Here is a 27299-nt window from a genome sequence, read left to right on the forward strand (position 1 = left end):
GTGAATATTTTAAAAAGCAAGTCCTTTCTCCATTTTAAACTCCATAATGTGCTTTTATATTTTTTTGGTCTTCAGTAAGTTCAGAATGTCTTAACTGCAACTAAAAATGCTGTCTAAGATAGGAAGTAATTCATCTTTCCTGAATTTCTTTTCAAATTCAGTAAGTACTTCCAATGCAAGAGAGACTGTGTAACTTGGAAATTGGTATATCCTTATTATCACCATAGTTATGCCTCTTCTTGAAAGCATATCAAATATTTAATTTCTCTCTCTAGACCTTATCCACTAAGTAAACCTGATTTGCACAATCTATCTACAAAAGGCTGGCACCTGTCATTTTATATGGGTTACCTGCATTTTTATGAAAATCTATATTTATTACAACCAAAATATATTTCGAAACAAAGCAGCATATTTCCATCTTTATTCAAATTATTTTCTATAAAATATGTACATATATACTAAAGTATTATGATAGTGTGTATTTTGAACAAACCAACTTCACACTGAAATGCCCTTGATAAAGTTATTTGAAATATATATTACTCTTCTTGCTCTTTGCTCCCAATACAGCCTTAAACCTACTGATATTTCAAGATATGCTAATATTTAACACAAAATATGTATTTTAGAGCACACTGTTATACAACAAAGATTTCACAGTTCCAGCTAAGTTTTGAAAAAAAAAAAAACTGCAAATGATTAAGTTCTATGTTAAATACCATGTCCATTTAGCCTACACATAATGCCAACATGTTTTATTTTATTTCCAAATTATCGAGCAGAAACCTAAATAGAGAGTTTATCTTAATTGTATATCTTAGATTAAAAAGAATGAAGGGATCTGATCCATCAAATTATAATTATGAAATAAACATAACAATCTAATAAAATTATAGCAATCAAATACTCATTTGATTCTTCCTATTATGGAAACTTTTTGAAGTCAAATAAACACAAATTTGTTTAAGTCCTAGAGAGTTAACACTTTCTAGGTAGCATAGGTCCTAACTACAAAGTTTCTGCAATCAGTTGGTTGGAAGAGAAGAAAGGATTAAAAAGGTAGTGGGAAGAAAGGAGGTTGCTTAATATGATATTTGACATAAAAAAGAAAACATGTATTATAAGAATTGTCACTGAATCTTCTTTACTGAAAACATCTGAAAGTTTCAACATGAAAGGCAATATTATGTATTCATGAATTCAAGAAGAGGAAGCAGGTGACTTCTCTATGGGAGAGCATGTCTTCATAATTATATTTAGCACATGAAAAGTACGTCGGTTTGAGAGCATTTTTAATGTGTTAACATGTACTCATTAAGCATAATGAAAATACATACAATCCGATATTATAAGTATTAGGAAAAAAGGACCAGTGTGTAACTGCACTCATTTCCTCATTTAGGAAGTTCTCTGGGTACACGGATGCAGCTTCAAGGTAATTCAACTTTTCTGGAACTTCTTTCATTTATAGATATATGTTTACAATTTCAAAAAGGGAATTTTATCAAATTATAAAAATAAATGGATTTTTGGTTCACTTAAAATGCCGGTTTATTTATATGCCACCTCCTTCTATTAGACAATTTAGTCAGATGTATAATTTAGGATAAGATTACTCAACATAAAATAAGAAATCCAAGGACCCTGATCTATTGCTTAGATGACAATCTCAAGAATTTTCTTCATATCCAATGTCTTAGGAGAAGACAAGAGGCACTCCAGAAACAGCTATTCTTGTATGTCTAACTTTGGTGCTTCCAGGAATAAGCATTTCTTAGGAAATATCACCTTACCTAAATTTCAAAAGAGCTATAATACACTAAACATGTACCACATATAAAATATATACCTATGATTATTAACATTTAATCAACAGGTATCAATAGATATACTGAATGGTAGTCTTACTATTAGTAGTAACCACACACAGATTAAGTTATAACAAATCACACTCAAATGAATCTAAATTTGAGATGATATTTTAGATTACACAAAATAAGAAGCAATTCAAATATATTTTTGATGTTACACAGAAGATATTATTTGTTTTACTGAATTCAAACATGGTGATAGAAGAACTTAAAAGTTAATAAAAAATAAATTCACCTATAGACTGTTTTTAATGAATTATTGTAACAAAGTCATTACAATTAAAAGTTTTACCATTAACATGTTTGATAGTAAAAGACTATAATATATAGGTAACTTCTTAGTGGAATACAGGTACCAATGTGTGTGTATTTCTATCTATGTATCTATAGTGTGTGTGTGTGTGTCTATCTCATACTAATTTTTAAAGTCATCATGCAGTCATATTATTTTAGAGTTGAGAAAGGGTAGGGAATACATATCCTAAAGTGTGGTAGGATGCACACTTATTTTCTAAAAATAGAGACTTTTACCATTCACCACTGTGCAATACTCTCTCATTTTTCTTTCCTTTCTTTTCTTTTCTTTAATCTATTCCTGGATTTAAAATAACAAACTATCTCAAATCAATTATTCACATCCTAATTATGATGAAAAAGCAGTATGCTCTTTTTCACGCATAACTTCTAAAAAGAACAGAGATGAGAGATGCAATAGATAATCCATTTCCATGTTTTCACTTTGAAGACAGAAGCTGAATTTCACTCTAGGATTTTCAGTTTACTGATCTGTGAAAATTGTTTGGGGGTAAAATGCTTTATTTATTTCTCAAGTATCCCATTAAATATTTATTACAAGGATTCTACTTAATGATTCAATATGTTTTAAAGTGAAATCCTTTGAAATAAAAATATATAAATATACTCATTCTATTTTTTACATTCAGTTTAATATCACATGTGATTTGAACATAAGAAATATATACACTTTAACTATATAACTGAAAAATTATGTCTATATAATTTTAGATAAGACAGCAAAATGTTATATCCATATTTTCCAGGTATATTCATATCAGAACTACAAAAGGAGAAACTTTTATTATTTCAAAAAGGAAGTATAGTTTTTCTCCTTTCTACAACAGAGCTACAAAATAGTCTCATTCAATAATTGTGTTTTATTGAATATCAATATCATATACCACATTTCATAGCTCTATTTAAATAGAAAAATGTAGAATAAAATAAAAAGGAAGGACATTTGGATTAAAAGATCAAGGATCAAAGTTGAAGTTTTGGAAAACTTAATGAAAGTTAGTTAAATCAACTACAAGTATCCCTATCTATAGTCCTAGATAAACTGAGTCTCAGTGAGTGGAAGTAATTAAAGTCATTGATGTAGAGGTCAATTTTAGATCATTCTAGGTACTAAGTTTGAAAAAGGTAATGTCAGAGTACCTATGTGTTTTAAGAAAAAATAAATGAATATGTTTTATAGATCTCTGAGTTTAATATTTTCACTGAGGGGAAAATCAATAAATTTATGTCAACCTGAAAATAACTGGGGGATATGTATTGCTGATTAAAAAATAATGCATAAGCACAATTTTTAAGTTTCACGCTTCACAACTCATTAATAAAGAAGGCAAACATATCTTTATCCAGACCAGGAAACTACACAGGGGTCCACAGTCTAAAAGGTAGTGACCCATTTTAACTTAGGGAGAAAGACTAAAGAGTTGTGCAATGGATGGGAAGAGAATCCCAACATGTTGGAAGACTCATCTCAACAACCTGCCAGTGACAGAGTCAACGGACATCAATTTTTCACACACTGCCCAGCTCACGTGCAAAGCTACTGAAACCTTGAAAAAGCCATGCAGGTTCCATAGTAAAATGTAAAAAGAGCCAAAATAAATCAAACCATGCTGAGGAAGTAAATATACAGGCTAATGTAGATATTTTAAATGATGCATATGTAATTTAAGTACCCCCAAATGCATAAATATCAGGGAGAACCATCCAGTGAGTTCAAGTTCAGAGCCTAGATAACAAAGTAAATGAATTAGCACTTTACTAAAAACCAGCCCAGTAGTGAATAAAAACAGTGTCCTGTGGATGTAAAGCACCTGGTGAGCCCAAGTCAACTAGCACAGCCATGGGGACAATGGGCTGTTTTCACACATTCAGTCTCTATGGGGCTAATCAGGCTGCTGGGAGATGAATGACCAGGGTATGGGAGGAAGGGCACTTTTTGCCCATGTGACAGAAATTTCCTCTGCAAACCTTAGAGATTTTAGAAGATTAACACTGCAGTCCAACTAACTTAAATAGAACTAAATAGTGTGGGAATTACGAAGTAATGATCCCTTTATCCTGAGAATTATTAATAATAAGGCACATATATTACATCACACTATCCAATTCAGATTTCCATAACCAAAGGGAGGGTTAGGGAGACAGCCACAGAGATTATCAAAGAATTGGAAAATAATACCTATGAGAAAGATGTAACATTCTAGGTTTTCAAGACAAAATAAACTCACAGAGGAATTTGAAGGATTTAAGTTTGCTATAAGGAAGATTCTCCTGACTCTGTGGGCCGTTAAACATTAAAGTGGTTCGCTGAGACTGCGGAAACTCCAATCCTGGGAACTTTAAAAATCAGGAAGATTCAGATCTGCTGCTCAGAAGGATTGAACGTGGGCTATATTCAACTAGAATTCTCCAAGTCCCTTCTAACTCTGTGAGTTCAATTGCAAGTGTCAATATAGGCAGAATTTTCTGTGTAACACTTCTGATTCAGCACCACGTACAGTAGTTGGGGGGTTTCAACAACCCACTTTTTACAGTACACTGAAGCATGTGAGGGAATAGTTTTTCATAAGGAATCCTAGTGAAATCTCTGGGTACTTGTACTTTCTGATTTTAGATTTCTCATGCAAATCACATGTAGTGTTTAATCAAAGGTTGTTATAATACATTGTAGTTCTGAATAATTCATGCTAATGAAGCATTAAACTATGATGGAGAGTACCAAACCTAAAAAAATAAGAACAAGGGAATTTAAGCTTTTCCTTTTTATATCATACAGACTTAAAATACTGCTTTTTATATTAAACTAGAACAGTTGTTCTTTAAGTTTGGATACTTAGTCACTTACTAATAGTCCAAACACACACACACACACATTTTTGAAACATTTGAATCCTTAAAACATTAGTTTATGGCATGTACCAAGGAATGAATTAATAATATATTTAAGTAACAGATTCCAAATAAAATTATTTTATAAAAATTATTTGAATAAATCGAATAGTGACTAAATTGAATAGTCTACTAAGTTAAATAGCAGTCACTCAAATTGCATGGTAATATATTTGTATATAACACAACACACTATCCAATTAAGATTTTCACAAAGAACTCTTTTTGCTTCCCTCAGAGAATGTATATAAGTAAAGCATTAGGTATAACCAAGTTTTGACCAACATCTTTCCTTTTGCCAATGATCTGAGGCAAAATCTTTAAAGAGTTTCTTTTCTTATATAATAACAATATTATCAAACTAATCTCAACTGCTGACTTCACAAAAACACATTATAAAGTGCCACTCCAACTTTCCACACTGCCCAAATCAGCAGATTGTAAGTTAACACAGCCCAGGGGAGCCACCCTCACAGCCCTGCAGTTAACTGCGTGCAGTAAATATTTACATCCACAGCACTATAGATCCTAATGACTGTGTTGAAAATACACATATAAACACACATCCTGTCTGCGTCTGTCAACAGACACAATACACCTGTAAGTAAGGTTTATGTTTTAGATATGCATCACCTACTCACTGTACCAGGATAATAACTCTCAACATCTTTTTGTTTATTTTTCTATTTTGAACGTGTGTGTGTGAGAGAGAGAGAGAGAGAGAGAGAGAGAGCGCGCGCTCACATTACCGGAGACGGAGATCCGTTCTTGCAGAGGGGTCCTCTGAAGACTCCTTTGATGCCCCGGTAGTGCCCATTGCTGAGATGTCTCGAACTGATGACCAGGTAACAAGCCATGTGGGTCTGGGCAGAAGGCGCAGAGGCTCACCTCCTCACCAGGCGACCAGCCGTGGAAATGCGGGCTGGTTTCCCAGCAGCAACAGTGACTGCCACCTCCCGAGAAGAAGCGGTCAGCAGTAAGCAGAGGACGCGGCGGCCGCGCGTCCCCGCTCCTCGCCCCGCGCGGCTCCTGCTGCCGGCAGCTGCTGCGCTGACCGAGGCGGCGGCGGTGGCAGCGGCAGCCACAGAACACTTAGGGGACCCAGCGAGCCAGTCCACATGCTGCTCTGACGAGGTGGCTGCTCAACCGGGGGCGGGCGATTTAAGGACAACTTCCAGGGTCCGCCGGGCAATCAGGAATTCCCCCGCCCCCGCCTTCGCACCTAGTGCACCAGGGACGCTCAGGCGCGGGTCCCCATCTTCTAGCCGGGGGCGTCCCCGGCTGCGCCGTGGGCTGCGGCGCCGATTCAGCGGCAGCAGCCTGTGCGGGGAGAGTGGCGGGGAGTCCTTGGGAGCGAGCGCCCAAGCGCTGTCCCCGCTGCAGGGGCGAGGAGAGGGCGGAGAGGGCGACGGGCGGGCTGGGGTGAGGACGCGGAGTTTGGGATGCGACGGCTTGTGCGTAGGGAGCAGTTAGCGCCACCGCTCAGAGCCGTGGGCTTGGGGCAGCCCGGGAGGCTCGGGGTGCTCCGGGAGCCAGGCGAGGAGGTGACAGATGCGGTGGCGGCGGCCTTGAGAGGCTCTCGGGGCTGTGGGACCTGCCGTTCCAGCCTCCTTGCATTCGTCGCCCAACCCCCAGTTGTTCTGCCGTGTCTCTGAGCCAACTTTCTCCTGTGTTTGGGACCGGGCACCTGGGGCGTCTGCGAGGGCGGGGGTGGCGGGGACGGGCCGGAGGAGAGCGTTTTCTTTACTCTTTCGCTGCCTGCCGGCCGTCGGCGTTTCTTCCGCGCTCTGGCTGACGGCGGCGCTGGCAGAAGCAACAGCTCCCCAGCCTGCCGTGAGAACGAACTGTGCAGTCACAGACGGCAGACAGAGTAGATGCGCCCCGGTAGGTGACGCTGGGAAGAGGAAGTGAGTTTGAGAGAGAGAACTTGGGTGCGGTATAGAAAAGAAAATGCTCACGTAGATGTGCACATACATGTACACACCTAGAGTTATAAAGATTCACTTACAATGCTTTCTGCATCCTTTAAGAGGCAGATAGTTTTGGTCTGTGTTTTCACAATCCCCAAAAATCACACCCCCCTCCCCGAAGTTTGTTTTTTGTTTTTTTGTTTGTTTTTTTTTTTTTTTTAATGGACTTTATTTCGTTTGCTGTAAATTAAGCCACTAGGGAGCGAGCTGCGCTGAGAATATAAGACCCGCGCAAGAAATGTGCTCTGAAAAGAGGAAAGCCCTTGGAGGGTCTGGAGGCAGTGTGCCCTCTCCTCCATCTGGCGGCTGCCTGATGGGGCTCTGTAATCCCTCTCCGCCCACTTCACCCTGTCTGCGCTGGGGACAAGGTAAAGGTTCACCTCCTTTCCCTGTTTTGTTTCAGCACGGAGTTCATTTGAAAGGTTACCACTAAAGCTCCCAATACTCTCCCCAGGACTCCCCTCCTCTCCTGTCTCCCACAATGCCCCATTTGCATCTTGATTGACACTGAGGACCTCTCACACATGACGGAAACAGGTAAAAGAAAATTGGTAATTTAATTTTTCCTCTGCAGGCAACTTATAAAACTCTTAAGAAAAAAAATTCCAGTTGTAAGTTTTCTAACTATCCAACAAAACTTGACTTTTTGTTTACATTATTAAAACGACTTAACATCCTTAATGTTTTATTAAGAAACACATAGGTGTATCTCTCATTTTAAAGGTTTTAGTCTTTTCTAAGCATTTAGAAAGCATCCCAGTATAAAAGGTAAAAATGTTAACTCCTTCCAAACCTACAAGTTAAACATTACTGAAAATTAGATGGTACAATGTAAATCTTGTAGGAATTGTCTATTTTGTAACTATTTTGTCAGCAAGAACCTTCAAAATAAAAAAAAAAATAGAGAGAGCAGTGACAGTAGATGCAAAATATCCATCTTCTCCTTTCTATTGATGTGTTTATATCACATCAGTGATGTGTTTAACACCATAGTGTTTATTCAACTTACAGCTGTAAAATGTTTCATGAAACTGAGAACAAGTAATGTTACTCATGTATAGACATGAGATATATTTAATACAAAGAAAATGTATTTGCAGATAGTGAAACTTCAGAAATAGGTGAAAGCTTTACCATAAAACAAATAAAGTAGAATTTTAGAAGGATAGTGTGGCTCAGTCCATAACTACAATCTTACTCTTGATAAATGGAGGCAGCAAGCAGCATTACACCAAGGTGTAAGCATCTTAGAATGGATTAGGAAAGTGAATGATGGCGCATTCTGTGAGTAACATTCCAAGGATACTATGCCTTCTTCATTAAGCAAATATACTTCCTAATAATGCTTATTTTTAAGAACCTGCCATGTTTTTCTACAATGAAAAGATTGACATGAGCAATCAAAAGCACAAAATTTATGCTGTTGTGTTATATTTTATTCAAAGGATTGGTTAGATACCCTAACATTCTTCCTTAGACCATTATCCTATGGACATTTGAGTTTTTCCTAAAAGAAACAAAGCAATTCTTTTTATAGCAATATTTCAAAGACTATAGTCATTTTGCTAAATTTCTTAAACATTGTTAATTTTTGAGATATTCTTTAGAAATGGGTAATATAGACTTCATTAATTTGCCATATTTTAAATCAGTTATGGCTGTTCTTTGCTTTCTAAGTTTTTGCCACTCACCTTAAAATATTGAGGCAAAAATCAATACATCTGTTACACTTTGCCAGTTTTAAGGATAGTTTTAAAAACAAACAGAAACAAACCCCCTTCTTTTTCTTGCCAGATTGTGATTGATATCTATCAGTGTGGTGTGATCATATTTAACTCCCCCTCATTGCTAACCTATATTTTAGGTGGAGTTCTCCAAATGTAAATAACAGAAAGCTGTGTATATTTATTTACATAGTTGCTATAGATATCAAGTTGTTTGGTTGTATTAACTTTTCTCTCTACTAAAGGAGATATTCTTTCCAACTCAGTAATTAAAATTTTTCAGAGAAAGTGAAAGGAAATTAAAGCACTTTAAAATATGTCTATGCTAAGTCAGTTTTAGACACAAGTTAAATTCTATTACAACAAACATTATGAAAAGCAAATATCAAGTGCAATTTTACAAGGCCCATTTATAAAGCAATGTTTGATCTGATGAATTTTCATTCCATGGAAGGGGATGAGAATGGCAAAGGGCATGGACTTTAGCCTATTACCAACTGGACATTTACTCGTATTTCCAGATTCATGATGGTGTCATAGATGATTGACACAGTAAGAAGTCCTCTCCTCTATTACCTTTATCAACACATCTGAAATATACCCTAAATCTTCATATCCACTGCCCCCACCTTAGTTCAAACCATCATTACCTTTTGCTAAAACCATTGCATTATCCTAACTGGTTTCCTTACCTCCAATGTTGTCTCCATACACAATTTATTCTCTATGTCCAAAAGCCAGAGTAATATTTTTTAAAACATAGACTATATCCTGGTACTTCCCTATTAAACTGTTTAATGATTTCACATCACACTCAGAATAAAATCCAAACTATACTCTATTTGCAAAGTCCTGCTTGGTCTAGTCCCTGCCCTCCTTCTTGTACAGCATTCCCCTCTCCCTCTGCTCATCATGGTGTTTCTCAAGTACTTTCAGCTTGTTTCCTCTGCAGCATCTCTGTTCCAGCTGTTCCTTCTACAGGAAATGCTCTCATCCGCACCTCACAAGGGAAACAGCTTCTTGCCCTTTAGGTCAGATTTAAAGATTGTCTCTTCAGAGAGGCTCTTCCTGACCACCCAAGCTAATGGAGCTACCTGGAACCTTTTTGTTGTTGTTGTTAAGTGAAATAATGGACTTTATTTTTTTAGAATAGTTTCAAGTTTATAGAAAAATTGAGCAGAAAATACAGAGAGATCCCATGTACCCCCTTACCACTCCCAACACACAGTTTTTTCTATTATTAACATCTTGAATTAGTGTGGTTCATTTTTTAACAATTGACAGGCCAATATTAATATAATATTACCTAAAGTTCATAGTTTACATTAGGGTTCACTCTTTGGGTTGTAAATTCTACAGATTTTGACGAACGTATAATGACATATATCCACCATTGCAGTATCATCCTGAATAGTTTCACTGCTCTAACATTCCCCCGTGCTCCACTGAGTCATCCCTCCTTCCTTTTCCCCCAATCCCTGGCAACCACTCATCTTTTTACTCTCTCTCTAGTTTTGGCTTTTCAAGAATGTTACATAGTTGAAATCACATAGTATGTAGCTTTTTCAGATTGGCTTCTTTCATTTAGTAATATATATTTAAGTTTCCTTCATATCTTTTAGTGGCTTGATGTCTCACTTATTTTTATTACTTAATAGTACTCCACTGCGTTATGGGTTGAATTCTCCCTCCTTCCCTCTCGCCTCAAAAAAAAAAACTGGTGAAATCTTGATGATCTGTCAATGTTACTTTATTTGGAAACAGGGTTTTTTCAGATGATCAAGTTGAGATGATGTCATTAGGGTGAGTCTTAATCCAGTATGACTGTGTCCTTATGAAAAGCGGGACATTTGGATGCAGACACAGTGGCACAGAAAGAATGTCATGTGGAGACTGGAGTTATTACATCATAAGCCAATGAATGCCCAAGACTGCCAGCAAACAATCAGAAATTAGGAAAGAGACATAGAACAGATTCTCCCTCATAGTCCTCAAAAGAAACCAACCCTCCCAATACATTGATTTCAGACTTCTGGCCTCCAGAAAGGTGACAATTAAGCCACCCAATTTGTGATGCTTTGTTATAGCACCCCTAGAAAGCTAGTGCACATTGTGTGAATGTACTACAGGGTGTTTATACATTCACCTGTTGAAGGACAACTTGGTTGCTTCCAAAATTTGGCAATTATGGATAAAGCTACTGTAAACATTAGTGTGCAGAATTTTGTGTGAACATAAGTTTTCAAATCATTTGGCTAAATACTAAGGAAAGCTATGGCCAGATTTTATTAATATGATTTGTAAAAAACTGCCAACTGTGACTGTACCATTTTGTAATCCCACCAACAATGAATCAGAGTTCCTTTCCCCACATCCTCACGAACATTTGCTGTTGTGTTTTGGATTTTAGGTATTTAAATGGGTATGTAGTGGCATCTCACTGTTGTTTTAATTTACAGTTCTCTTATGACGTAGGATGTTAAGCATCTCTTCATATGTTTAATTGGTATCTGCGTACTTTTTTGCTGAATTGTCTGTTCACATCATTTGCCCATATTTTAATTGTGTTGTTTACTTACTGTTAAGTTTCAATAGTTCCTTGTATATTTTAGATACCAGTCCTTTATCAGATATGTGTTTTACAAATATTTTCTCCCAGTCTGTGACTCATCTTTTCATTCTCTTAACTTTGTCTTTAGCAGAGCATTAGTTTTAAATTTTAATGAAGTCCAAGTTATCATTTTTTTCTTTCATGGATCATGTTTTCAGTGTTGTATCTAAAGTCATCGCCAAACCTAAGGCCACCTAGATTTTCTTTTATGTTATCTTCTAAAAGTTTTATGTCTTTGCACTTTACATTTAAGTCTATCATCCTTTCTGAATTAATTTTTGTGAAAGGCATAAAGTCTGTGTCTAGATTCATTTTGTTGCGTATTGATCCAGTACCATTTGTTGAAAAGACTATTCTTTCTACATTGAAGTGCCTTTGCTCCTTTGTCAAATATCATTTGACTATATTTGTGTGAGCTATTTATGGGCTCTCTATTCTGTTCAATTGATCTGTTTGTCTATTCTTTCACCAATACCATGCTCTCTTGATTTCTATAAGAACTAGTTTTAACACTTTAAACTATCATATATTTTAATATTTGTGCATATTTATGTACTACTTATTATTCTTAAATGGCAAATCTATGAAAGCAGAGAACTTCTCAATTTTGTCCACTTCTGTGGTCCTAACACCTAAAGCAATATAGTAATACCTTGTCAGTGTAGAAATTCTCTCACCTTCTCTATGTATTTTTTTTTTTTTTTTTTTTTAGGCAGTATCTCACTCTGTCACCCAGGCCAGAGTACAGTGGTGTTGATAAGAGCTCACTGTAACCTTGAATTACTATACATTGTGGAATGCTAAAATGAGCTAATTAAAATGTGCATTACTTCACATAGTTATCGTTTTTGTGGTGAGGACACTTAAAATCTTAGCATTTTCAAGAGGTGAGAGTTAAACACTGGCCCCTATCTGCGGGCCCCCTGGAGCCAGTCCCCCCCCCCAATACCAAGGACGGCTGTGTATCTAAGGTCACAGAGCCAAGTGGTAGCGCTAGGGTTCTTGCATATGTCGCTCAAGCCTGGACTCTATACCACACTGCCTTTTACCTTGTATCATTCAGGCTCCTTGAATGATCAAAAAAGTATTAGCCACAGAAGTTCCTACTTTCATCAAGCTTAAATCTTCTTGAGAAAAAAATAGCAAATACGGATATTTTTATTACATTAGCGACACGCAAACCAAATTTAATACATGGTTCTGGATTAGATGCTAGGTTTTTAAAAATCTGTAAAGGATATTTAGGGATAATTAGAGAAATTTGAACTGAAATAATATCAGATTTTTTTTCAAATTTAAATATCTTGAGTGGTACTGAGGTCTTGCAGGAGAATGTTCTTAGGAGATGCAAACTGAAGTCTTTAGGGATGAAATGTCAAAATAGCTGTTATTTATTTTCAAATGATTCAGAAGAAAAATGTGTGTGTAGACACACACGCACACATATATATACACACACATATACATATATATAAAGAGAAAGCAAGTGGCATAAAATAATAATCACCAAATCTAAGTTAAGGGTATAGGGGTACTTATTGTATTATTATTTTTTCTGTCGGTAGGGTGAAATATGAGGCCACATAACATAGCTTGCAATTGTATTAGCATTCACAGCATTATCATATTATCAACACATTTTTTAAAAGGAAGAAAACTACAAGAGTTGTAGTCTAAAACCAAAACACATGTGAGCAGTAGAAAAGCTAATTATATACTTGCCAGTCTCATATTTGATAATTTCTCTTTTTGATCTTTAAGGGTAAGAAGGTATATGAGGAAGAAGAATAATTCAAATGTATTTTCACAGAGGACTATAGTATTTGTGTTAAAGGAAACTGATAATCTTTTTTTTTTTTTTTTTTTTGGTGCGGCAGGGAGTATTCGAGTGAAGACCAGAAAACCTGCTAGACAAATTATAAAGAGCTGTAACACTAGGGAAATGATAATCTTAACATGAGAGTCTTGGATAAAGTATTTGGTTACAGAAAGAAGCAGCTACATAATTTGCAGGGCTTAGTGTCAAATGAAAAGGAGGAGTCCTTTGTTCAAATATTATGAAGAATTTCATAAAAGCAATAGCAGAACATTAAACCAAGAGTGAGTCCCTTCACAATGCGGATCCCTGTGCAACCACGTTGGCTACATGCACGTGAAGCCTGCCCTTATTACAAGTAAAAATGCTAAATGTATCATGGCTCTCTTCCCATAACTACAAACAATCCATAGTCACTCACCCGAAGGAAAGATTGTATTGAGCCACTGTACCTGTGTGAAGAACCGTAGTTGAAACAAATGAGCTCTACAACTCATTCATTCCATCTAGAAGTTCCATAATTTTAGTAATATTATTTTGAGTTAATACTATTTATGATACTACTTTTATATCCTAAATGTAAACTCACATATCAATTATTCATATCATGTAACACAAGCCTCTCATATTTTGTTATATGGGAGACACATAAAAACATGTGTTCACCCTTTCAAAATAAACAGAATGTATTCTTGCAATTTTGTAACAATATGAGTTTTTACTATATTTATACATTTTCAATTACTTAAAGATGAACTGGTTTGTAATGTTTGTATTTGTCTTGTCAAATTGTGCCAAACTGGTTATTTGCCTCATGACCTTGTGCAGTTTCTAGAAAGAAATGGAAGTTCAAGCCTTTGTCCTAGAAAACTCACACCTGGGGTAAACAAATCAAACTAATAAACACTGGCTAATAAGTTTACCTTATTACCATTTCACATAGTTGGTTTATGTCACAAAATTTCAATGAATCATTTTTTTTATGTTGAAATGCTTATCCTATGAAGTGTTCTTTTATGAGGATAATTTTTCATTTCCTTCTACCTGGTAAGACTATTTCCTTGCTTATCATTAATCATGCTTCATGCAAATCAACTGTGCCGGCAAATCGCCAACACAGCCAACTCAAAAAGGTCCTAATGAAAATTTAAATCTTTATTTTTTCATAAAATACTTTCATTATGAATTAGACCATACTGGTTATAATGCATAATACCTAATTAACTTTCACATGTAAATATAGTTCCATTCCTCTACACAAAGCTGCATTTCCTGACTTCTTGCAAGTTAGAACATTTCCTTTTAACCCTTGAGCTTTGTAAAATATTGCATCTAGTCTTCTAGGTTTTATTCTTTTTTGTTAGAGGGAAGGCAGAATATAAAACCAATGCAATGATCAGGAATGATGGGCTTACATCTGGTATACTTCAAGTAAGGCAAAATTCCTGCAACATATTTGTATATTTAAATTTAAAAATAAGGATAGCACCTCATATAGTACAGTACTATTTATTTTAATTTTATTTCAAGCAATAAACACATATTTCTTAGTTCTCATTTTTAAATAGCTGTTTTAAGAAGCAAAATACTCCGTGAATATTTTATTATTTTTTGTAATGGAAATGTTGACATTGACATTGACTAATATTTTTTAAAAGGTACATTTTTACATAAGTTGCTCTGTAGGGTTGGCACAATGCCCATTAAAAATAGTCCTTAACTGGTTTTTTTTTTTTTTTTGCATTAAACAAAATTTTGTATACTACAAAAAATTATAGGAGAAATTATTTTAAAAAATTAATAGACTATCAGTGAGGCAGAGCTGCCAACTCTCCTAGATATGAAGTCACATTTTAAAACAGCGATAATTATAACAGTATGTTACTAGAACAAAAATAAGTGCAAAGGTGAATAGAACATAATGAAAATTCCTGAGCAAAACTGTATAAAAAAAATTTTTATTGACATAGGCAACATCAGAATGTAATGGAGAAGGAATATTGATAATGATAATTAGCAATTTGTGGAAAAATTAATTTAGATATATAGCTCAGACACCTTATATCAACCTAAATTCCTGATAAACTGCTGAATCAAGTGAAAACAAGCCATAGAAAATTTAAATAAATGTAAATCACTAAAATGATGATCTATCTCCAATAAATACAGTTTATTTAAACTAAGTTCTCCCAAAATAAAGGGACACAGATAAATAATTTACATTAAAGGAATTTAAACCCATTTAGAAACTCATATAAACTTCAATTTTGATACAGAAAAATGCAATTAATTTTAATGTAGAATTTTATTCCCTTCATATTGAAAAAAGTTAGTGTTAATATAGAAACGATAAGAATTTGGGGTCAAACGGGTTTACTCTTCTGCTCTGATGAAACTGTCTTTGCATACCCTTTATAAAAGGCAAACTGCAGCTTATATGAAAAATTGTAGATTTATTCCTACCATTTCTCTGAATACCCATATTGCTGGGAAATTCATGTAAGACAATAATTTAGCATCAGAGAAATCTAGATGTATAAAATTTTATCACAGTAACAATAATGACAAGTATATATAAGGTTTAATAAAGGAAGAATGATTAAATTAATAATTTTGCATTTATTACAGCCTTAACAATTTTCCTTATGACTTTTTAGGAAAACTGGAGGATACTGGATCAAGATGGCTGACTAGACACAGGTAGTATGTGCCTCCTTCACGGAGAAGAATCAGAATAGTAAGCAGATTCTCACATCTCAAACAGATTATCCAGGATTCACAAAGGAAGCTACGATAAGTATCAAAAGTGGGTAAAGAGAAGATTCAGGGCAACTTGCCTGGCCAGGGAGGTGGCTAACAGCAGGGAGAAGCTCCTGGACATGGTGAAAGAGTAAGACAGAAGCCCTCAAGGCTCTACTCTCTGAGATGAGCTTTTATGATCTTGGCTACAAGAGAACTTCCCAATCCATGCAAGTCTTGGGCCTATCATAGGTTGCTGCTTGGAGATTGCACTGAGACATTGTTCCAGGAAAGGAACTCACATGAAATCCCACAGGCATCTGAGCCTAGAGCAGCTCAAGCCAGGTGCCATTCTGAGAGCATAGATACCAGATATCTGTGGGTGCACCTGCAGCCACCGTGCAATTCTGAGCAGAGACAGAGGAGCCTAGGCACTCCTGTGCACCCATGGGAAGGTCTCTATAACCCTGATGTGGGCTGATTTGAGAATGAGATGGAAGAAGAGTAGACAGCATTTTCCTGTTTCTCACCCATGCTGCCTGCCCGAGTGTGGCCCCAGCCTTTCCAGTCCCAGGGTGCAAGGTGCCATTTTGTGAGTTAGACACTGGGCAGAGCCCCATCCTTGGGCTGAGTTTGGGCTGACACAGCCCTGCCCAGCTGAGGAGGGACAAAGGAGCCCAAGTTCTCCTACACACACCAAGGACAATTCCCATTGTCCTGCTACAGGCTGCTATGAGACCAAGATGCAAGCGAATGGCACTCCCCCAGTGTGATGCCCACACTGTTTGCCTGGAGGGAGATCCACCCTTTCTGGCAACAGGCCCAAGGTGCCATTTTGGTAGTTTAAAGCCAGGAATCACCTCATCCTTGGGCTAGGTTTGGGCTGACACAGCTGCAATGTCATCCAGCTGAAGAGGGAGAGAAGAGTCCAAGCTCTTCTACCTACTCCTAGGACAATTCCCTTCTATACGTTGCAGTGATGCTAGAAGACCCCCGTCCACCCAGAATCTTGTCCACACTGTTTGCCTGGAAGAGTCTCCAGTCTCTCCAGTCACAGGCCCAAAGTGCCATTTTAGGAGTTTAAAGCTAGGCATCCAGGGAAGGGATGTGGAGACAGGGACCTCTCCCCTCCTCCAACTACCCAGCACTGAGGACATAGCCACCTCTGCTCCCAAGCACGAGCTTTTGCTGTGGGTAACAGAGAAGATGGCCTGAAACAGGGTAAAAATGTTTTCTGTCTCTTCCAAACTCTCCCACCCTTTTTGAGAACTAAAACCTACGTCCCTGCCTCAGGCCAGTGGTTGAGAGGGGTAGGAAAGCGCCCTTTGTTCTTTGTACCACAGGAGAAAGCTCAGGGGAATTGCTCTGGCAGAAGTCATGAGACTGTCTTAGCTGAAGATGGGATGAGTCCAGGTGGAAGTCATGAGATTGTCAAAGATGGGATTATGGGATTAATCAGAAGCTTTAAAAGCTCTGTACTGCTGCTGCTCAGTGGCAGGACATTGGTACTTTGAGACAGGAGTCTACAAACCTCCTCATTTAATTCCAAATTAATAAACTCCTCTTTCCCTCTTCTCAAACCACTTGTCCTCATTCTTCCAACACAGCCTTGGGGACAAGTGCCAAATTTTCAGTAAAGGTGACCTTCGGGACAACCAGTTCTAGGCTAATAGGGGTGGACACCCCCAGTAGTACTCTACTCACCACACCCAGATACTACAAGGAAGGTACAGCTCATTTCCCTCCCTTCATAGACAGGCAGTGTTTCTGTAGCTGTCCCAACCTGAGAATCTCAGACCCTGGGTCTCTGCATCACTGGATCCACAGCCAATGCTCCCTAGTACCCACTCAGACCACAGAAGCCTTAGAGGACTGGTGGGTTCCAGGGAAACTGTAGGTCTCCCAGAACTTGGGCATTGAGTGCAGGCTGCTTCACAGTAAAAGGAGAGCACAGCACATAAGATGGCCCCACAGGACAAAAGGGTCCAGGGAAGCTCCCCACCATTCAGAGCCCTCTCCTCCTCCCCTCCCCCACCTGTTGCTGCTGAGGCAGCTGTGGCTGTTTCCACTCACGACCAGTGAGGGTTCCACAGGGGAAGATTAAACCAGAGTGCTTGGGTGGGGTTGCACTGCCTCTAAGAGAACACCTATCACAACCCAGGAATCCACAGAGCTTTGGGTACACTCCCTTTTCTCTGAAAAACTACAGCAACTGCTTTCATGTTTCCCAAGGACTAAAGCTGCCACATCCCCTGAGTGAGGGTGCTGCTACCAATCTTCTCCCCAAACTGCCTATCTATTTTGGGAGGAGCCTATGCTCCCCAAGATACAAGTCCCTGGCACAACCCACCTTCTCTGCCAGAGCACTTCAGCCACAGCTCATAGCCAATCTGGAAATCCTGCACGTAGTATGTTTAGCTGGCCCCACCACATTTGCTGCAGCTCGGTCAGGGTAGAAGCTGGGAATCTGGGTTCTACTGTGTGTCAGAACAGAGACCACTGTCTCTACCAAGAAAGGGAAGTGTGAGCATTATGTGTGTCCCACAGCTCCCATCCAGTGCTAATCTTGTCAAGAGGGACTCGCTGTCTTGTCACAGTCTCACAGTGCATCTGCCTTTCTCTTGCCTGATCATTCTGCCAAAGCAGGAGATCACCCCACCCCTCACTATCACAGCCAGTGCCTGAACTCAGGGTGGTTTGAGGACAAGTTTGCCAGCTGGTCTTAGTCTAGTCCCCCAAGGACTCAAGCAAAGCAACCAGGGGTCTGGGGATAACCTAACACAGTCCACCAGTGCTGCTGGGGCTTGAGTACTCTCCCAGGGTTCTGAGGTCCAACTGACCCCAGTTGCCAGCTACACTACAGTGGGTAGCTACCTGCATGAGCCAAAAAGCAGTGTACTTCTCCCTCTCTACACAAGCAGCAGAGTTCCCAGAAAAGGAGATCAGATGAACCATAAAACTACCTGTTTTAGCTGAGGAAAGAGGTGCCAGATGAGAAGGAATAAGCATAAGATCTCTGCCAATATGAAAAAACATTCTCACTGAACACCACTGAAGGATCACAATAACTCTCCAGCAAAGGACTCCAACCAAAAAGAAACTTTTAAAATGTAAGATATGGAACTGAAACTATGGATCCTAAGTAAGCTCAATGGGATCAATGAGAAAGTTAGAAACCAACACAAAGGGAACAAAAACTAATTTAGGAAATGAATGAAAAATTCACTGAAGAGATAGATAGCTTCAAAAGATAACAGAATTTTGGGAAACAAAAGAGTCATCTAAGGACTTTCAAAATATAGTAGAAAGTCTTAACAACAGACTAAACCAAGTAGAAGAAACAATTTCAGAGCTTGAAGATAAAGTTTTTGAATTAACTCAGTCAGTCAAAAATAAAGAACAAAGAATAAATGGAAATGAACAAAATCTCTGAGAAAAATGGTATTATGTAAAATGCCCAAACATAAGAAGCACAGGTATTGCTGAGGGAGAAGAAAAAGCAAAACACATGGAAAACTTATCTGAGGAAATAATGGAGGAAAATTTCCCTGCTCTTGATAGAGATACACACATCCAGATACAAGATAATCAACAAATTCCTGGAAAATTCAATACAAATCGGATATCATCAAGGCATAAAGTCATCAGTCTGGCCAAAGTCAAAGTGAAGGAGAAAATCCTACAAGTTGTAAGATAAAAGCATCAAGTATCATAACTTAAAAAGGAAAACGCATTATACTAACAGCAGACTTCTCAATAGACATCTTAGAAATCAAGAGGGAATGGGGTCCCATCTTTGATCTACTTAAACAGAATAACTGTCAGCCAAGAATTTTGTATCCTGTAAAATTAAGTTTCATAAATGAAGCAGAAATTTGATCTTTCCCACACAAACACTAAAGGAAATTTTCACCACTAGACCTGCCCTACAAGAAATGCTCAACAGTGCTCTAAACACTGAAAAGAACAGTCAATGCCAGCCAGTATAAAATCATTTGGTAGTAAAAATTCACAGATTTTATACAACAGTAACACAAGGAAGATTACAAAGCAACTATGTAATAATCAATATGATGACTGAAACAGTATCTCACTTATCGATATTAATATTGGATAAGATGGACTAAATGCCCCACTTAAAAGTTAAAGATTGACAGAATGGACTAAAACACACAACCCAAATATATATGTCTCCACAAAGCCATTTAACTCATAAAGAGTCTCATAGACTCCATGAAAAGTAGAAAAAAAATATTTCACATAAATGGAAACCAAAAATGAGTAGAGGTAGCTATTCTCATACCAGATTAAACAGACTTTAAATCAACATCAATTAAAAAAAGACAAATACGGTCATTATATAATGATAAGAGAGTCACTTTAACAAGAAGATATAGCAATCCTAAATATATATGAGGCTCAGGATAGGATTAAGGGAGGGGCAACACCAAAATGGAATGTCTGCCCTTATCCTTCTTTGCAGATGGGGCAACTGCTGCAGGCAGCACCAAAGCAGGGCACCCTTGTCCCTGGAAGAACCAGAGATCCTAGCTATCTACCTAACAAACTATCAAAACAGAGATCATGGGGACTCAGAGTGAGGAAAAATTATCAGTTAAGGAAATAGTCTTTAAAACACCAAAGAGGTGGGGGGAAAAGAAGAGAAATGCAAATAGGAAGGTAAGATAAGCTTATGAAAAATGAGCAGAGGCATGAAAAGATAGGAAGATAAAGAAATAAAATAATGATTAGTGTGATAAAAAGCAAGTAAATAATTAGGTAAGGAAAAGCTGGAAGAAATGGGGAAAGAGTTTAACAGGAAAAAGGAGTAGAAGTAGAGAAGGAAAAAGGAAACTTTGAATGCAGAACACTGTATCACCACAATAAGGCAGTTTATATTAAACATGAATATTTTTAGAGCACATATAAAATCATTTCACGTTTCTGGCTTTTAATGAGAGGTATAGTCAATTTAAGTTTTAGTTTAAGTAACACTTTCCAAAGATCATAAAATTCTGAAGTCAATCAGGATTTATTGTAACTTCTAGGAGAAGTTAGAAATTTAGAAATGCGTTAATTCTCTTATGATATTTAGCTTTTGTTACTAAACAAGTTGTTTACTAAATAACTCCATGACCTAAAAGAGCTCATTTATTTCCCAAAGGTAGTATTCACTCTAAGGGAGCATCTTTCATATTAGGAGGCTCCAGCTCAGGTTTTACACACAAACTCCAATGATAAAACAGCACTTTTAGTGCTTCTCTTTTGGATAAATTATTAGCCTCTTTCAGTTTCAATATTAATTTTGTTATTTATGTGAATTAATATAAACTCTGAAGAAAAACTAACGTTATGAAATTTGAAAAATGTGGCTTTCGAAAACTGATAGTCATCCATTTTAGTTTTATAGGAAAGAAGTTCTTTTCAAAAAGATGAAATGTGAAGGTGATGAATATGTAATAATGTTTTTATACACTTGCCAATTTAATGTGTTTGCATAAATATTTAATACATCAATCTTTTCAAGAAGAACATGTTCTGCATTTCAATGTGTCTTTTCTTTTTCATTAGATTGGCCTATTCCTAAAGTCTCCAGAGAAAATTTTATTATTTGGTGGAAACTTCCAAGACAGTGATCACACCTCCTTTTTTTGTGAGTGCATAAGAAAGTGTAATTTTTATTTACACTCATGAAATATCATCATTATACATATGTGCACGTGATTTATAAAAGTAACATCTGCTTTAGTTGAGTTAGTATTATAAAAAATATGAAAAGCAAAATTTGAACATATTAAGAATGAAGCAAATGTGCTGAAATTTTTTATAATTTCAGTCAAAGTAGGAATGTTTTTGGTTAATTTTGACACTACAACTTTTTCTAAGTTTGAGGTATTTGCATAAAACATGTGAACTTTTATCATGAAATTTAGTTTGCCCTAATTCAAATTATTGTCATTTTAAGGTTCTGTTCAGCTAGACACAATTCCTCATTAAACTGCTCTCCTCAAATCTCATTCAAATTCAATTACTTTTCCAATATGCCTCCTCAAGTCATATATATGCCTGATTACTCCATACACAGTTCCTTTCAATGACACCTTGAATCTGTGGTTTATTTCTTTACATGTGCTCTTTGAGGGTTATAAGACCATCTAACTTACCTCCTGTGTTGCTATTCTTGTTTTATTTTTCTCCATAAGTCTTCTACTGGGGCATGTTATTTTGAAACAATGTTCAAAATGTTTATAAAATAAAACTACAGATCAGGTATTAACTACCAAGGACCTGTCCAGGCTATACGCTCTCAGGTTTCAGCTTTCCTGCCAGTCCTCAAGATCTAACCAAACATACTCAACACTTCCAGGACCCAGCACAGCAGGTGAGCATGACTTTCCCCCAGGGAAATCACAGGTATATGAGGGCTAAGCCTCTCTGAGAGTGGTGGAATACACTTGCTGTCTCCTTCAACAGAGAAATGATCGGGAGTTGGAGAACTGATAAATATTCAGGCTGTCATTTTCTTCAAAATCTACTAGCAAACGTTTTAATTTAGTAGTTATAAAATTTGAAGACATGAGCAGCTCAAATGTATAACATAAACTCCTCTGTGGTTAGAAAAAGGGCCTCTTGCATGCTAAATGCTCAACAGTTCATTGTATTAATATATTAAATGAATCAGAGGAAGACAATAATTTTAAAGGGAAAAAAGTGACCAGTTTTTTAAATGTGCTGTTTACAAGATTGAATAAAGAAATGAATCTCTTAATGGGAGAAGGTGATCGGGACTGGACAGGCTTAAATCCGGAGCACATTTGGCAAAACTCTGAGGACTTGGTCTTCTCTGAGAACTGGCTACCAAACAACAATCTCCTATTCCGTTACAGTCTGTCAGTTTTCGTTTCTTATCATTGTAGTCAACAAACATTCCAATGTGAAATCAGAAGAAAGCATAAAATACGTAGTTTCCTCAAAATATTAGAAATAGGACACTATAATCCAGCAATCCCACTTCTGAGTATACATCCAAAAGAACTGAAATCAGAATCTTGAAGAGACATCTACCCCCCCCCATGTTTACTGCAGCATTATTCACAATAGCCAAGATACAGAACAACCCAAATGTCCATTGACAAATTAATGGATAAAGAAAATATGGTGTATGCATACAATGCGATTATTATTCGGCCTTAAAAAAGGAAATCCTGCATAATATCATATTAACTATATGCACTATGCTGCATAACAGATTTCTAGAAGTTACTCATTTTGCATTAACAAAAACTTTATACTCAGGAGAAATAATTCCCCATTTCTTTATCATTTATCTGTGCAACAACATGGATAAACCTATATGTCATTATGCTAAGTGAAATAAACCAGTCTCAGGAGGATAAATACTACATGAGCTCATTTATATAAGGTATCTAAAATATTCAAACTCACAGAAGCAGAAAATAGAATGGTGGTTGCCAAAGAGTCAGGGGAGGAAGAAATGGGGAATCATTTCTCATGAATATAAAGTTTCTGTTATTGCAAGATGAATAAGTTCTAGAGATCTGTTGTGCAACATAGTGCCTGTAGTTAATATGGTATCATGCTCTTCGAAATATGTTAAAGAGGATAGATCTCATGTTAAGTGTTCTTACAAAAAAAAAAAAAGAAAGAAAGAAGAAACAAACAACACAAAAAACATAAGAAAATCTTTGGAGGTGATAGATATGTTTAGTACCTCGGTTGTGGCAATGGTATCATGAGCATATGTATATATCCAAACTCATCAAGATGTATACATTAAATATGTACAATATTTTTTACATCAATTTTACCTCAATAAAGCTAAAAATTAAAAGTTTATATAACACCTATTACTAGCAGAATTTTATTAAGAAAGGTATGTAAGACACCTTCAAACCAGCCAGGGAGGTTCATAAAAATGACGGAACCAAGTTCACTCCTATAGTACCAGAGACCTAGGAGGCTGAGGCGGGAAGATCACTTGAGGACAGGAGTCCTAGACCAGCCCTGGAAACACAGTGAGACTTTGTCTCTAGAAATTTTTTTTTTTAATTAACCAGGCTTGATGGTGTGTGCCTGTAGTCCCAGCTACTCAGAAGGCTGAGGCAGGAGGATCACTTGAGCTCAGGCATTCAAGGCTGCACAGAGTTATTATTGTGCCACTGTACTTAAACCTGAATGACAGAATGAGACCCCATCTCAAAAACAAACAAAAAAAAAGATGGACTTTCAGATAAGAGGTTAACCTAAACCATGTGTTATAAATATGGCCTTATACTTGGGCTTCTTTCACAAGACTATTCTGAAATCTAAGTTGCATTATTTATTTTTGAATAAACATAGTCATTCTGCTTCTGGACCTAAATAACACAATATTGTAGGAATAGGTAAGACATATTCACCAAAACTTAGACAATATTTTATACCAGAAAGAAATGCAACATGGTCAGCATTTTTTCTGCATATAATTATGAAAAAGGGTCAGAAATAAAGGGTTTTTATGTACTTTTATATTTTATTTTACTTCTACAGAGGAGACATGGAAACTCCAAGGATTCAAACATATCTCTATAAATAAGATAACTTGTTAAATAGAAAAGTCTCAATTATCTGGTTGAAAGGATGAGTTTTCCCATAGATTGCTGGTAAACCACACAAAAATACTAAAATATATGAACTAGAAACTAATACCAACATTTATTAAACAAATATTTAATTTAATACCAACATTTGTTAAATATTAAAATATTTAACATCAACATTTATTAAATAAATGTAAGGGTCCATTAATATATAATTCAATACTTAAGTAAAATAATCCAAACACAATAGGAGACCATTGTTCTTGAATATAATTAAAGTTTTCCATTACTTATAGCAAAGGTCCATGTTGTCTATATTTTAGGTTTTGCAGATCTTAATGGTCTCTATTGCAACTATTCAATTCCGTTGTCAGGTGAAAGCAGCCATAGACAATGAATAAAAGAATGAGTGTAGCCATGTTCCAATAAAACTATTTATAAAAATAGGCAGCTGTCAGGGCCATGGGGCATTTTTTGCCAAATTCCATATCACGGCAAATAAGACTTCAAAATATAACAAAATTTTATATTAATATTCCACATTTGAAACACATGCTCCCCTAATTTACTACTTGTTCATATTCTCTCTTCCTGCTACTCTTCCTCCCTCTCCCGTTTCTCCCTCCTTCCTCTCGCAATCTCTCCCTCCCTCCCTCTGTTCCAGTCTGACACTCTCTCTCTCTTCCCCCCTCTCCATATTCTCAAAAAAGAATATGATGGTATTCTTAATTTTTGCCAAACTCTTAACCCAAGAATGATATCTCATTTTCATTTCAAATTACATTTCTTGTCATAAATTATCAACCATTTATATTTTTTTGTCTGAAAATTTTCTTCCCCACATAGTGGCATGTAATTTGGGTTCAGGTGGAGGGAATATCCACAAAGGCAGACTTAGAAACACACAAAATTTACTACATTCAGGGAAAGTCTGTTAAAATTGCATAGCTGGTTAAGTTAGATGAATCTTGTTAAGATTAATTATTTAGCCTCTTTAGTTGAATATGTTTAGATATTTCTGCCCTGTTACACTGAAATCTCTCACAGGCTCATCTGTAAATTGTTTGTATTTTTGTCAATAAGGAATAGTGGTAAAAAATATTTCTGTTTGATGTATAGTGTCAATCATTTCACTCTAATTTGAATATGTTATTTTCCAAAGACATAACTCTTATCCAGGAAACCATATTTATCTTCTTTTACTTGGGACTGAGGGTGGGGTGAATTTAGCCACAATCACCCACACTATTTAATAATAAAATTAATAATTTGTAATCTAACTTCATATGGTGCATCATTTACCCATGTATTTTACTCCTCTAATTCTCTCATATACCTTCATCCAATCTGTCAAAGTAGATTTTGAACTTATCACAGAACCTCACATAGTATAACAGATTTCTATACAAAATTCTTGAAATACATGTCAGTATTTTCCATGAGAAGAGTGTGTTTGGTATGAGGTAACAGACAGCTGAGCATGTGAACAGAGAATCCAGTTACTCTATGTCTGGACTTCTGACCTACATAATAGTGAGATGATAAATTAGTATTGTTTTAAGCTATTATGTGTGTAGTAATTTGTTACTTAGTGATAGAAAAAATACAACAGGCATCCCAGTTATACCAGTGAATATAGGTCATTTAAATTCATTCAGAAAAAATTGATTTGTCTGATTTGGTTTAAAGATTAAAGAGCCTGGGAAAGTGGCCCACACCCATAATCCTAGCACTTTGGAAGACCAAGGCAGGAGGATTGCTTCAGGCCAGGAGTTCAAGACCAGCCTGAGCAATATAGCAAGACTCTATCTCTACACAAAATAAAAAATAACTGGGCATGGTGGTGTGCTCCTGTAGTCCTAGCTACTCAGGAGGCTGAGACAGGAGGATCTCTTGAGCCCAGGAGTTTGAGGTTGCAGTGAGCTATGACGGTGTGTCACTGTACTCTATTCTGGGTGACAGAGCGAGACCCTATTTAAAAAAAAAAAAAATTAAAGAAATATATTCTCCCTGGAATAAATATATCTAAAACAAAATGCTACATAAATGTTAAAACTACAAGAATAAATCAAAGTTTGCCAAATAAAGACAAACATAAAAAGTAGATATATTATTAACAAGTAGATTGAGGAAAATAAAATTGAAGAGGCAACAAAGATTGTTTCTATTGACCAAAGGCTTATTATAATTTGCCATGTAACTATGTGATGGTTAATATTTATGTGTCACCTTGATTGAGCTAAGGAATGCCAGTACAGCTCTGGTAAAACATTATTCTGAGTGTGTCTGTGAGGGTTTTTCCAGAAGAGATTAGCATTTGAATTGGTAAACTGAGTAAAGAAGATTACTCTCACCAATGTGGGCAGGTATCATCCAATTTGTTGAGGGCCTGAATAGAACAAAAAAGCTGAGGGTGGGAAAATTTGACCTCTCTGCTTGGTCTGAGACATCTATTTTATCCTGCTCTCAGACATCAGTGCTCTTGGTTCTCAGACTTTTGTTTTGGTCTCAGACCTGGACTAACACCATCACCACCCTCCACCCCATTCTCCTCAGACTACATTACACAACTGGCTCTTTTCTTGCAGAAGGAAGATTATGGGACTTTTATGATCATGTGAGCCAATGTCTACAATAAATCTCCTCTAATATATCTATCTATCTATATCCTGTTGGTTCTCTTTCTCTGAAGAGCTATGACTAACACAAACTGTAACAACCATTCACTTCTATGATATAAATAATATGTCTATGTACTTTC

General features: G+C 36.6%; 1 protein-coding gene and 1 non-coding gene across 2 annotated transcripts in view; both read right to left on the minus strand.

The window, feature by feature from the left end:
- The window catches only part of ZNF804B (zinc finger protein 804B), a 462072-nt gene extending 456137 nt beyond the window's left edge, over positions 1 to 5935 (minus strand). The window contains exon 1 of the mRNA XM_069461581.1: positions 5828 to 5935. Within this exon, the coding sequence (XP_069317682.1) occupies positions 5828 to 5935 (108 nt within the window). The remainder of the gene's footprint in view (positions 1 to 5827) is intronic.
- Positions 5936 to 13259: 7324 nt separating this feature from the next.
- On the minus strand, positions 13260 to 13320 carry LOC138377715 (U7 small nuclear RNA). The gene has a single exon (XR_011231871.1). It is a non-coding gene; the product is annotated as a U7 small nuclear RNA (small nuclear RNA).
- Between the last annotated feature and the right edge of the window lie 13979 nt (positions 13321 to 27299).

This window comes from Eulemur rufifrons, chromosome 29, assembly GCF_041146395.1.
Source record: "Eulemur rufifrons isolate Redbay chromosome 29, OSU_ERuf_1, whole genome shotgun sequence".
NCBI classification, from domain to species: Eukaryota; Metazoa; Chordata; class Mammalia; order Primates; family Lemuridae; genus Eulemur; species Eulemur rufifrons.